The 14,682-nt window shown below is 38.7% G+C and overlaps 1 protein-coding gene, 1 long non-coding RNA gene and 1 pseudogene across 2 annotated transcripts; 2 read left to right on the top strand and 1 right to left on the bottom strand.

The window, feature by feature from the left end:
- Positions 1 to 3,043: 3,043 nt before the first annotated feature.
- LOC148724386 (uncharacterized) lies at positions 3,044 to 4,604 on the top strand (annotated as a pseudogene).
- Positions 4,605 to 5,455: 851 nt separating this feature from the next.
- Positions 5,456 to 6,424, bottom strand: LOC111346005 (uncharacterized; the record flags this gene model as incomplete). Its single annotated transcript, XM_088730304.1, has 1 exon — positions 5,456 to 6,424. A coding segment is annotated over one exon (969 nt), but the record flags the coding sequence as incomplete, so codon positions are not given.
- A 3,152-nt stretch (positions 6,425 to 9,576) lies between these two features.
- On the top strand, positions 9,577 to 14,432 carry LOC148724385 (uncharacterized). Its single transcript, XR_015991222.1, has 3 exons — positions 9,577 to 9,815; positions 12,248 to 12,390; positions 12,635 to 14,432. It is a non-coding gene; the product is annotated as an uncharacterized LOC148724385 (long non-coding RNA).
- Positions 14,433 to 14,682: the final 250 nt, after the last annotated feature.

Below are 14,682 nucleotides of genomic sequence, written 5' to 3'. Positions count from 1 at the left end.
CTGCAATATTTCTCATAATGCCATTTGCCTCAGTAATTATCTATTAATTAACAAAGCGACCACTTTATCTCAGAGTAATCATGACACTTCTTATGACTGAATTTTCTTTATTGGGCTCTAGATGCATCTTTTATGGCATCATTGCCCTTAAAGTGCTACTGAAACGAAATTTTCGTATCTGAAATTTTTGCTCTAACCTGTAGTTTTGAATATACTGATCATCATGAGATAATTTGCTTTGGCCAAAAAGAAGCGAAAGATATCTTTTTTAACCGTTCAAATCAAAAATTTTACACAAAACCATGTCCGGGCTCTGGTACCGAGCGAAATGGATTGATGACGTCACTGGTTGTGTTCACTCCGATAGCGTGGTTTATTTCACTCACTGTTTGTTTGTATTCGTGGGCGAAGGAGATGGCAGATATTGAAGTTTTGTCAAGTGAATCTTCTTCTGAACGAAGCGAAGTTGTCTCCAGTAGCGATGAGGAAGATTGACAGGCCTACACGACTCCCCAGCGTGTGTTTAGAGTAGCCTATTCAAAGTTTAGCCCTCACGAGTATGTCTTTGAGCGACCGCCCTCTTTTGTAAGATACGAGAGGCGGATTTTTGTATAGTTCGCTCAGCAGTGATTGTGTTTCTAGTAAATGCAAGTTTTTCATGAGAATTTGCTTTGTGTGGCACTGAGTACGCACACCAGGGATTGCGTCTTTTTCGAATCGTTCGCCTTTGTAGATGTACAGCTATGTTTTTGACTTTCTCGATCGTTAAGTTGTGCTGGTCTCATGCGAAGTGTCTCCAATTGTCTAGAACCGGCTTCCAATATTACTCAGACCATCCGGATCTGGACTGGGTGTGTTCTCTCTGTTCTCTTTCGCAACTGGCTCCGGAAGACCTTATGAATACAAGTGTTCTCTCTGCCTCGCCAATTATACTCGATCCTCTCGATGATGAAGCTTGCAACTCGTCTACATTTAGCGAAGTTAGCGAAGATGGGTTAGATTCTTGCCCCCTCTTACTTGGATTGGGGAAAGTGCAAGCGAATCGGCTAGAAGATGCCAACTAGTATATTCTTAGATCACTGCTAGGTTATCTCAAGTCTACCCTTTATGATGAATTGCTGCGAATCTTGAATATGGAAACGTTAGACCAGAGAAGGAAACAACAATCCCTTATTCTGTTATATAAATGTTTGCATAACGACGGTCCCAAATACATCAGAGATTTTTTTAGTTCTAGGGAAACTATGTACCACCTGAGAGGAACCGGCATTAATTTGTGCGCACCTAAATTTAATTTAAATTTTATGAAAAAGTCTTTCACTTATATGCGTGCGCAGCTGTGGAATGGATTACCTACAAGTGTAAAACTGACCAATGATATCAACCTTTTTAAGAAGCTATTGAGAACATTGAAACTTTAGCTGCTTCTCAATTTTATACTTGTATTTAAGTGACTCTCAATTTCATTGTACAAACTTAATTTTTAATTTTAATTTTAAATTATTTAAGCTATTGCTTCACCATTTTATACCTTTATTTAAGTGACTTTGAATTTTACTGTACAAACTTAAATTTTAATATTAACTGTTAGTTATTTTAATTTCTAATCAATTAGGTTTTGACAGTATGTATTAGGTTTTTTAGATTCTTAATCTTAGAGGCACGTACGTATTTTGAACGAGCTCTACGAGCTCCTTGACACTACGTGGGTAAATAAAGTATTGATTGATTGATTGATTGAAGTTGTCTTGATTGCTTTCAGCTTGCGCCACGCGCGCTGATTCGATCGTGCTACAGTTCTTAGTGTTCAGTGTTCCAGCCGTTTTGGCTCGTTTTCTTTTCTTTATTTCGGTATTAAAACGACCGATTTCACGTTCATAGAAGCACATGATCGCCTTTACTGTTTCTTGCTCCGCGTTGTTAAGGATTTGCTTTATCTCATTTTTGAAATCCTCGTCTGCTCTTATTTTGGATATATCAACAAAGTTGAAATGGTAAATTGGCCACCGTAACGATTACAAAAGCTGACGTTTCGAGCGTTAGCCCTTCGTCTGCTCTTATTTTGGCCCTCGCTTTATATTGTAGGGATTCTGGACATGTTCTGCTAGGCATATGGTACAGAGGGATTTGTTCGTTATCCTCAGACTTGCCGAGTAGATCATCTTCAGTGGCGGTGTCGTATGAGGCTTCCATGTTTTCTTCATTCTCTGAATGGCATTGCTTTGGCCCGGGGCGTTTAGTAGCCCATCTGCCGTTATAATGTCTTTCGACATTTTCTGTAGATGGTCAGGCAAGACCGCGGTTTCGATCCTAATCTTGTGGATCTTGTCAGTTGCCGATTAACTAAATAGACTGGTAGAGATTCGTTCTCGGTATCAGTCGGGAATTTTGCTCCCTAACCAGGCGAACCTCTCGCAGATAGCCAAGATGCCGATATGGCCACCGTTGAAGAAGACGAGGATGGCATTTTGCCCGAAATCCTCTTTTTCGGCTTCCCAACATGCAAGCCACACTCCATGATTTTACCCTTCTTTCACAGAAGTACACAACCAGTGACGTCACAGGGCTGTTTTGGCCGCGCCAAGATGGCCGCCAATTTTGATCTCAGCCGGTCAACTTCGAATGGTTAAAAATGTACTTTCCACTTTGCGTTGGCCCAAAAAAAGTACACAGCGTTTGCAAATAACGTTCAAACTCTATTATATTGCAAAAATCTCGGATATGAAAATTACGTTTCAGTAGCACTTTAAATGAAAGAAAGAAACTAAATTGGCGGAGAAATATTGAGCTGAGAAGCAGCCTGGTACAAGCGGTGTCGAATTTCCCTCTTTTCTCCGACACAAAAAGCTCTCAAACGTCTTGCAAGTGAACCAGTAAGGTTCCACAATATCACCTGAGGATAAGCATTATTGCCTTCTCAACGCTGTTCGCAAAACTAAATGTTGAGATAAAAGGTTGGGCGAAAATAGAGTTCTAAAGTCGTTACGTCATGTTTCCAGGCAACCAAACAACTTGGGTCTAAACAAAACGGCCAGGAGGCAACATGGCGGCGCTCTCGATATCATCGTTGGCTTCTTTTCTCGCAGATGAGCAAAACTCGTTAACCAGAGGTGAAAATCACTATCAATCTAATCATATTGAAAGCTTTTTCTATAACGATGGCGTGATTCGGGGAGAGGTTCATGCCAGCATAAAGAAAATAGTCTACAAAGTGACGGTGAGTAATCGACGCGCTCTGCTATATGTTGTAGTACGTTTGATTAATTCTTCTTAAACGTGTTCTTGTGCACAATTCATGTGTCCAGTATTAACTTTGTCGTCTAAATAACGTTTTCAGTGGACAATTATTTCATAGAAAGCCGTAATCGTGATATCAAAGTCTAAATACAGCCGATGTTTCGTCACTCTTACTTAACCCACTCGCAGATGCCTTTAAGTTCGTAAAATAACATCTGGTTTTACCACTTCTTTAGATTTATTTAGATGAAGAAAAGAACATCAAGTCAACGGACTGTCAGTGCCCGAGAGGAAACTTTAAGTGTGGTCATGCTGCTGCTTTGTTTATTCATGGCCTTTATACCCTTAATCGAACTGATGTTGAATGCCAGTGGAGACAGCGTAAGGCCACAAACTTCCTGCTGCCATCGGTGCAAGAAATGTTCCCGCCAGCAAAACCCGGATATAAGGCTCTTTTGAGAGACCCGACTTGCGAAGAACGCAGCGACCTTTTTCAGAAGTTGAAGAACTATGGTAAATTTACCGGTTTATACTGGCTCATGAGCCCTGAACCTGAAAACCAGTCTGGTTCATTGTCAGTTGCTACTGTGGATGACATGATCTTCCAAGAGGAATGTTTGCAACTGCAAGGCGCTGGAGTACAACGGCAGTATTTCCTGGAGAAGGTCAAAGTCGACTGGAAGACAATTGAAGATGTAAGTCGCCTCACTTCTGGACAAAGGGACAATCCCTCTTGGCAAATGATCAGGAAGGGTCGACTGACAGCAAGCAATTTTGGGTTAGCTCTAAATGCTAAGCGTGTTACCCCTTCCTTGATTAAACGTCTTCTTGGCGAATACGACCTTTCCAGAGTAAAAGCTGTCCAGTGGGGGGTCACTAATGAATCTGAAGCCATTAAAGCATTTACAATGAGGACTGGCTTGGCAGTAGTGGAAACAGGGGTGTGGCTGCACGAGTCAGGTGTCCTAGGTGCATCCCCAGATGGATTGGTTGGTGATGATAGTGTACTTGAAGCCAAGTGTCCCTAACCCCAGCGAGACCTGACTATTGAGGAGGCTTTGAAGTCAAATAACTTTTGCATAGAAAAAAAGGATGGGAGAACTGTTTTGAAATGTGACCATGTTTACTGGCACCAAGTCCAAGGGCACATGTATTTTACTAAGAGAAAGAAATGCTTCTTTATTGTTTGGACCTTGTAAGACTTCATTGTTCTCGAAATCCAGCGGGATGATGGTTGGGAGGTTAGGATCCAAGAACTAAAGGATTTCTATCTAAAAACACCTCTTCCCAAAATTATTGAGGGAGAACTTTAAGCTTTTTCAGTTAAATTGTAGAATATTTAATAATGATTAATTGCATTTCAGTTTTCAAGCCTATGAATCAGCCTCACCAATTGGGGCACTTCTGGTGAAATCATAACGTATGCTACTTAGAGCTCTGCATGAAAAATTAGAAAACATATTATGGTATATAGTGTCTTATACGTGAGACTATAACAAATATGTGCATGTACTTGTCCTATAGTGAGGATATGATCTGAGTATTAGGAAAAAAAATCCTTTGTATTGAAGCACTTCTCATTTGGTACTATTACGTTGTTAACTTGAACAGAATAAAGTCACTTTCTCTGCTTTCTTAAATGTCAGAATACACCCTGTAAACCTAGTGACAGAGGGTCTGTCTCTTGGATAGATGACTTTTTCCAAGTACATAAAGTTTAAAAGCCAGAACCAGATGATATAAACAAAAAGTTTAACCTTCTTACTACAGTATTTATGACAATAAAAGAACAACAAGTTATACATCGAACTGATAATGTAAACTGGCTTTTAAAAATATTACTTGGACAGACAATTTGTCAAAGTACAAAAAGGAGCATTCCCCTAGTTTATTCGGTCATAGTCTGTTCCTGCACACCCCTCTTTAATCAAAGGGAACTGCAAGTTAACAATAGCTCCACATAACTGAAACACTTTGTTGATGTGAGACCTCAAGTATGGAGGGACAAAACTGAGAATTTTAAGATCTTTAAGTCTTGCATTTGCCCTTTCAACATGTATGCGACATCTAGCAATTGACTTGGCTAACTTGGCCTCACTTTCAGTGAATTTCCCATGTTCAAGAAATGGTGGAATGTTCACAGACACACCCCTGGGAACAATGTCTTGAATGAGAAATCCTTTGTCTGCTAAGATCAGATTACCAGGAACAAAATGTCTTAACAGACCCGACTGTTGAACGATCTCTTTGTCAGAGATGGATCCAGGGTAGAGGGCACTATATAGGTCAACACCCCATTTGGTGCTAGCCCTGTCAAAACTTTGAACGAACTCATTCCATAACTTGAATAGGTGAAATTTTGCTGACTCATAAGGCTTGGTGTAGCAACTTCAATGTCAGTACAATCAATGATTATTCTGCAGCTTGAGAACTCTGAAAATGATGATGGTGAACAGAGCTTGTTCTTGTTCCTGGAAGGAATCACTCTCATGGGGTCATCAAACAATAATCGATGCAAGACATGTACGAAGGTTACGACAATGTTTGAAATTGTTCCAACACTGCGTGAAAACAGCTGTGCCAGGTGCATGTTGGTATAGTTTTGCGGTAACTTCATAAGTGTTATGAAGATTTGATCCTTAAAGGTGATTGACTCAACTTTCCAACCAAAATAATAAGATATGGAATCCCTGTATTTAGCCGCATAATCCACTACAATAGTGAAGATCTCTTTTGTTGGTAGGCCAGTTTCCATTCTTATTACTTCAGAAGTCATCATCGAGACAGAGTAGTGAGTCTTTTGATACTGTATGGTGTCCTGTTGACTGCTCAGCTCTTGCTTTGCTAAGTGTAATTCTGCCTCCAAAATTATTTGCTCAGTTGGAGGAGTGGTACTTTCATCCTGGGCTTCTGAAGACTCTGCTGGTGTTGTGGCACTAATACTGGCCAAGATATCTTTTACTGCGGGTAACTTAGCCTCTGAATCAGGCTTCTTTTTCTTCTGCACTAGGGGTTCTTGTGAGGGGAATAGTTTATTGGCATTCCTCTTAAAATTAGTAGGGCCATTTGATTTCTTTCCATCTTTAAAATGGCAGCTGCACACTTTCGAGTACTTGTTGGGATCTCTATCATCTCTCCTGATAAAAGATTGTAATAATCCTTGATATGAGCATAAAATAGCCCCATTTTATCAACCCATGTCTAGTCTTTCTAACAAAAGAGATCGCTCTGCTTCAATATAAAATTATCTAACAAACAACAACAGAGGTCTGTATATTTTGAAAATCCCAGGAGTTGAACTCCTCAGAGTTTCAAGGCATATTTGGCGAGGGAAAAATTTTAGATAACAGGCTTCAACAGCGACAGAATGTTAGCTCGTAAAAATGAGAAAGGCTCTGTTTGTTAAGTTAAACTTAGCTTATTGTAGGTGACACTGATCAGTGAAGTGACAGGCAGCTGGGTCTTCTTTTATTCCACAGTACAAGTAACGGGAGTTTATGGACGCTTATGCCCCGGCATACAAGTCGAGATAAAGCATCATGATCAGCCCTCACGACAGAAAGATATGAAAATCTCTACCTTTACAACCTCGAACAATGAGTGATTACTCAGTTTAAAAATTCACTCCCGTACCAGATTAAATTCGATAGGGAGAAGTTATTCATACCTTAGCAAGCGAACCAAACGTCTGTATTCTTCCTTTTTCTTCTCTGGATTTGGAAAAAGGAAAAACTGACAACAACGCGATTCCGACTGATGATTACAGTCGGGAGCGGAGCACTGCATAACCTTACAGCCAGCCAAAAGATGGACTCCAATAGAGGTTGTTTCTTTGATTCTTTGGAATACAAAGTCCAAAATACCAAGCTGTTTACTGTAAAACCTATGACTCCACAATTAAATATGGCGCCCGTCTTTCAATCTCTTAGTTTTGTTTAGACCCAAATTTTGGTCGTCATGACAGCGTGACGTCACACTTTAGAACTCTATAAAGATAGTTTAGAACGCGGTTTTGTTAAACAACGGCTAAATTTTGTTTAAATGACTGGCCCTTTGTGTTTGAAGTTCACTTGAGGCGATAGTGTGCTTTTCATTGGGGATGAGGTATTATTTATTGGGTGAAGGCGGGGGCTAGGACAATTTAAGGGGGGATGACGTTTTTTCCAGGGAGATGAGAGAGGGAACGTGTAGTCTTTCATAACCAAAATCCTCCGACCCGCCTCCCGCCACCAGCCAGGAGGTAAACTCAATTCAGTTAGGGTTGTGCGATATTCTGAAGAACCTGCCATATTTCCTTGTATTACAGGTGTTGATTTTCACTGGTATGTTATGAACCAAGATAGCACATGGTCCCACAAACCTGGTCAAACCCCCGCGATTGATGTTGATAATAACGGAGCTGCGATAAGAGATGTTGAGACTTGTGCAATGGGCGGCTATAGGTTCGTCACCTTCATGAAGTCCCACGCGCATGTTATCACCATTTGGTGACAAAGAGGTCGTTTCTCGCATTGTTTAACCCTATAATTTAAGGCATAAACGATAAGATTCCTTCTCTTAATTACCAGTCAATCTACATGCTGTCGCGACACACGGCTAATCTCAGATGATTTAACCATTACAAACTTCATTATATACTGGAAATCTGTAAAATGTTTCAAAAAGGATAAGCTTCTTGAACAAAACTCCTGAGGAGATAATTAGGAAGGACAGGCCGGTCAAGGAATAATCGGGATACAAAAGTTTTTTCCAGTGTTCTTCTAATTTGTCTCCAGAAAAAGCATTCATGCTGTCAGTCGTTACTCGAGGATGCAAGATATGACCTTGAAAGATTGAAAGCAAAGACTCCAGGCACGCTATGAGTCGATGTCGTTTAAAATTGCGTAAATATACATCAAATTGCTTCAGACGTTCGGGACTTTCCACCTATTAAGTTTTTTTTTTGGTGTTACTTTAAAAATCCTTGCCTGTAGCTTCAGTAAAATGTACCGTGGACCGAACAATTGGCGCGTGTGATAAGCGCCAGTTTAGGCACAAATGGGGTAAGTTTGAGCTATCTATCTCTTAAACAAGCGCAATGTCCTATCTTTTTATTTCTCTTTTTTTTCGAAACGACATTGGTAGGGAACATTAAGGAAAACTAAAAAAAAGTGATTTTTTTTTCGAAATAGGCCATTTTCAAGTTCTTCGCTTGGTTGCCAAGCCTTTGATTTGCAGTGAGGCTGAAGGTGACCTTGTTGTGATAGAGACCAGTATTTAGTTAGCATGATAACAAAGTAATTTACATTTGAAAAGCATCAACGTCTGTATCATAACAAGGTCACCCTTCACTCCTGTTCAAAGGCTTGGCAACCAAGCATGCAACCGTTAAATGAACTATCACCTTAAGCCGAAGAGGAAAAGGAAAGAGACATTACTAGAAAACTCGAGGTCGAAATTGTGTGGTTCTAAATTTGAACTGAATATACCTTCTATCGAATATAGAATCTTCTCATCATGCAAATTCTGACAGAATTTACACCAGATACAATGAAATATATGACTGGGACCTCTGAGGTCAGTGGTTCGAATCCCGTACAGGCCTGAATTTTTTTCAGGTCTGATTTTCGCTATTGCTTAAATAGCGTTATCTACTGCGAGGATCGTGCATCATACGTATCTAATACCGCAGTTCAAAATATATGAACTTCATATATTTCATTGTATCTGATTTATCACTTTCACGGGTTTATTACGAATCAACTTAACGGCCTGCTCCCAGTTGGCTTGTTAGCTTAATTGGTAGAGCACTGCACTAGTATCGCAGAGGTCAGTGGTTCGAATCCCGTACAAGCCTGATTTTTTTCAGGTCTGATTTTCGCTATTGTTTAAATAGCGCTATCTACTGCGAGGATCGTGCATTATACGTAGAATTTACAACACTAAAATGCTTTTTAGTTAGCACGTTTTTCCAAATTAATTTGCAATTCCTCGTTAAGCTTTTTGGTGCTAATATAATGAAACAAAAAGAAAGCAAACGGCGTTGATTGAAATATCGCCAAAAGCTAAAATGTTGTAAACAAAAGTGTTATAATCTGAAACAAAAAGCTTGAGATTGGAAATTCTTTGGTTGCATGGCTCGATTTTGTTTCGTTTCACAATGTGTAAATCAGTCGTTTATGAACTCAACAGACATCTCGACAGACAATCGTTCCAAGTAAGAACTAGCGCTCTGTTTATTGTTCGGGCCAGGAGGGTGCCCGAGCTCAGAAATGCAGCTGGCGCAGAAATTTGCATAATCATAAATGCGCATGTCTGCGCTGTTGCGACATATGCAAGCGAATTGTCAGCTAACTGTCAGCGAACCGTCAGAGAAGGAATACGAAACTTTTTGGAGGTCATATCGTTACAATCGAGGACTTGAAAATCCTGTCGACTTCATACAATACGTTGTTCGGACAATTCCCGGGCTTCTCGCGAATGAAGCACTCAATCGGGCAAAACACATGGAAATGACAAACAACTTTTTTAGCGACGTTTCAAGTTTTGGGGCATTCTTCAGTCCAGCTACAGAGAGAAGGAAGGCGAAAGGAGAAAGGGTGAGCTTCAGTCTGTTCTCTAGTGTGTGTGATGTACTTATTAGCTTAAGCTGAACCAGGTGTATTGAGGTTGGCTCAAAAACAACCAAACTTGTTTCTCAAAACAAAAAACCAGACCTTCGAACCCGAAAACGTAAGTTCATCAGCACAAAGCAAATTAATATAAACCAAACTAGCATCTAAGCCTCCCGATTCTGAAAATCGAACAAGCACTGTGCTGTAAAAACCAACTGATCTGAGATAGAGAGACAATCCATCACAGTTAAATAAAGTTTAGTGGCACCATGATATCAGTAACTATAAACAGCGTAAGAAAAATATCAAATGCAAGCGAACAACTTTTTCATACAATTTCGGCAAGGAAATCTCGTTAGGCCATGTTTTCTTTTTCTGCTTCTTGTAAGTGCAACATATAGTAACTTCCCTGCATTCCGTAGACGAGTGCGCGAACCAAGTAGGATTTACGTGAAAACGTTGGGTAGTGTTCTAGGGAAATCGAGAAATGTCAGATGAAATTTTAAAATGTATATTTGCAAAAATTTACCATCATCACGAATTCATTTGCATGCAAGAAGCGCATTTGCACGATATCGCAACATTGACAGAATATAAATGACAGCGGTGGGTAAAAACGTGCGTCGCGAAAACACAAGCACAAACCAAGAACAAAGAAAAGTCATACGAGATGTTCTGTATTTGATGACAAAAAATCTGCAGCAAACTGAAGTTCAGGTCACAGGCGAAATCTAGGGAAAGGGAGGGAAATCCTATTAAGCCAGATAAAGATGTTCACAAGAATAAGAATCATAGGATCGATCATTGCTGTTTCAACCTACGCACAGTAGAAAAAATCCCAGTCTAACGTCTTTAAACGCTGAAGGGTATGTTGCTTTATTTGGTGATAACACCGGCCGACAATCTGTAAGTATATCTTTATGTGCCCTACTGTATGCTGAGAAGAATTCCATCTCTTCTTCTGAAGATTCAGTAAATATTATGACACTCGGCGATGATCTGTATTCTCGCCTATCAAAACTATCCGGTCAAGCGTATTTAATGTCAACAGAACTCCCTGTAATGATAACAATTTTTGATGAAGGTTATGAACTTCTGTAAAGTGAGAGTTACAGTCACAGAATACATGAAAGTACAGATTTAATGTCGATAAATGACTTTAGGTACTGCATTCTACTCAAGTTTGTGATGCAGACGTTGATCATGGAAAATTACAGTTCATATCTTTTGAAAGTTCTGTGTAACACTGTTGCCATTTATTATGATTTTTCAAATGATTCAGAGTCATTCAAAATATTTGATTCTCATGCCAGAGATCTCCATGGAAGGAGCCACCCTCATAGTACTTGCGTGTTGTTAGAAGTGAACAGTGAAGACAATAATCTAGTTGGATATTTTAAAAGCATCTTTCCTAACGATGCTGTGTTTGAACTTAAGGGTGTTCACATCACTTTACATCAACAACATATTGATTCTTATGAGAATGGTGAAGTGTGTGCAAAGGAAAATGAATCCCGAATTGCTATCGCTGGTCTCCAACAATCGAGGAGAGAGAGATGCCCCGAAGTCATGTGAAGTCGCTAAGTTGTGCAGCGTCACTGTATTCCATTTGTTTTTCACTAATCAAGCCTTGTACATACCGGAAGGGAAGATCCCTGACGCTAGATTCTGTTTTCAAACACGCCCACAGTTTTCATACCCAGAGTTTTCAGCTTGTGTTACTGTCTAGATGTTTCCTCTTCTATGTTATCAAGGTTCTCTAAAAAAATTATAAGTAGATGGCAAAAAATTTCAAGTACCTGGCATAGAGGACTTTCCTCACTGAGCCTACCCCAAAAATGTATATATTTCCCTCGGAGGCCAGTGCACCCAGATCAAGTAGACGGCGATTTTTGCCAATCCCTGAAGCTTGTGAAAAACCCTGTTTAATTTCATCTTATAAAATGGCCTAATCTTTACCTGCCGTTTCCATGGTACTTCCTAACTTATTATCGTGGTCAATGTAGAATGAGCATAAAACTTCTCTGACACCCTCACGTTTTCATGTTCAGAATCCCAAACAGGAACCAGTAAATCCAATCTTCAGTCTCAAATTAAAGGGATGACTCCCTTTGCTTTTCATGTCTTCAATTGTATGTTACACTACCAATGATTATTAATTAACTCTTAGAAGTCTGTGTGACATCGTACAGATGCTTCATTTTCTGTGTCATCACATCTCATAAAATATCCTAATTAGGCTCTTCTAGACTCCATAACAGTTTCTAACTGGTCATACATTTTAATGTAGACACAGGTTGAAACCTGTCTGGCCCTCTCAATTTTTCTCTGTTAAGTTCCAAAGCAGGAATCAGTAAATCCAATCTACAGCCTCAAATTCAAGGTATCTCATCATTTCCATTGTTTCTTTTTTTCAGAAACTCTCAAATCTCACTCGCCTGAACTTTTCAGCTGATAGATTAACTCTTGAACAGCCTGTGCCACTATTGGATGTTTCACTTTTCCCTGTCAGGAGCCCAAGCGGGAACCAGTAAATCCAATCTACAGCCTCAAATTCAAGGTATGTCATCATTCCCATTATATTCTTCAGGAACTCTCATCATTCCATTCACACCTACTTTATACAGCTGATAAATAAACTATTGAACAGCCTGGGTTACTATTAGATGTTTCCTCTTCCATGTTTTTATATCTCGTAATAATCCTAAGCACTACTTATTGCCATGGCACTTCAAACTAGTGGTACATTTCAGTACAGGCACAACATTAAACCAACCTAACCATCTCTCTTTTTTTATCTTCAGAATCCCAACCAGGAAACGGTAAATCCAAACTCCAGCCCCAAATTATAAGTATTTCTTCAAAGAAATTATATCATTTCACTCAGTTTTACTTTATGCTACTGATGAATCAATCATTGAAGAGCCTGAATTAGGGTTTAGTTGCTTCCTATCCCATGTCATTACATCTCCTTAGATACCCTACTAGTTTCCATGATACCTCTTACTAATTTTATTTTCAGTATAGAGACAGCACGAAACCCCCTCTCAGCATAAGCAAGACCTAAAACGTTTACTTAGATACTCAGCGACAAATACAAGTGGCCACCATGGTCTATAAATCTATACATGGTCTTGCGCCCGACTATCTTGGTTCTCTTTTCACTAAATATGATCCTCCATATAATCTAAGGAACTCTGAAAACAAACTAGCTGTTCCATTGCCCCGCACCAATTTCCTGAAAAATAGCTTTAGCTATAACGGTGCGGTTATCTGGAATAGCTTGTCCCCTGAATTGCGGCAAGCAAAATCACTTCAATCCTTTCGAAATGGTTGTCGCAATTTCTTCGTCTGAATCGATAAAACGCACACGGCATCTATTTAAAGCAGAATTTCCTTATATTTTTCTATTTCACTTTTAAATTTTAGATCATGTTTACATAGATTAAAGTAGATTGTAATTGTAATAATAGATTGTAATAATATTATTTTATCTGATAGATTTACCGTGTCTAAATAAAAATAAAGTTCAAAAAAGTAAAGTTCAAAAGTTCTTAACAAGCCCGCTAATTTTCTCATCACAAAAACGATAAAAAAAAAACATTGATAATCTTATTCTGGATTTTTTTCCTAATCAACGCTCAAAACAAACCGCCTGATAAATTCAGAATAAACTAAAACATTAAAATTTAGAATGAACTAAAAAATTAAAATTTAGAATAAACTAAAAAATTAAAATTTAGAATAAACTAAAAAATTAAAATTTAGAATGAACTAAAAAATTAAAATTTAGAATAAACTAAAAAATTAAAATTTAGAATAAACTAAAATATTAAAATTTAGAATAAAATAAAATCTAGAATAATCAAGAATAAATTAAAGCGATTCAATTAGATCAACAGAGATTATTTCTTACCGGACCACCCACTTTCTTGAACTGCACGGTTATCACCTATAGTAGCAACAACGTTTAAACTAGAGCTTTTGTGTTCAAATTGTTATGCAATAGTCAAACGGTATTTCGTTTACCACTGGACCAAGTTGTTGTTAATCATGATTGTGAAATACTTGCTGTGTTCACATTAGCATCACAAACGTAGTATATTAAACATTTCAACCTTCCTAACCTGGACTAGCTGTTGCTAGGCAACCTCATTTTTCTTGAGAACAGGCACAGTTAGAGAGGATAATTAACAACTATATTTCAGAATTAATTCTGAAACACGTTAACTCTGATCAGAATTTCATGCAAGTGTGAAGTCAGCATTAATCTGATATATAACTTTTGTTATAAGTCGTGTTACACGTCTAGCCTGCGTAGCTGACGATCCTGCGTAGTATTACCATTGCTAATGTTCACTAAAACTAGGCAGGTTGCGTTAAAATTTTTATTTTATATCCAACCCATCGGTTATTGATCGTTAACTTTAACAGTTGCGTATCCATGTAGCTGGTGTTGCCAGCTAATATTGAAACATATTCAGATTGAACATCTTGATGTTAATTTGGACACAGTATGATATTGTTCTTCAGCAATTGGTTTAGTTTGTGGTTGATAATCTCAGTCAGGGATTCAGCTAGAATAAAAGATGCTAAAATGAGCTTTGTCCATTTTTCTCTGTCAACTTACATCTTTCGCAAAAAAAAAAAACAACATCGCTATTCCTTATCTACGTCCATCTTACACATTGGGTCCGAGCTAAGAGCCACTTTGGCTCTTGTTGAACTTAAACTTGAGACTGCAGCGATTGGTCTGTTTCTTTTTTTTTTTTTTCCTATACTCGACTTTTTGTGCTCTAACAGTAATAAGAACATTAACTGCGTTGCCGCGAACGGTGACAAGCCATGAAAA

Source organism: Stylophora pistillata, chromosome 8 (genome assembly GCF_964205215.1).
Source record: "Stylophora pistillata chromosome 8, jaStyPist1.2, whole genome shotgun sequence".
Taxonomy (NCBI): Eukaryota; Metazoa; Cnidaria; class Anthozoa; order Scleractinia; family Pocilloporidae; genus Stylophora; species Stylophora pistillata.
This window is presented reverse-complemented; position numbering and strand designations above follow the sequence as displayed.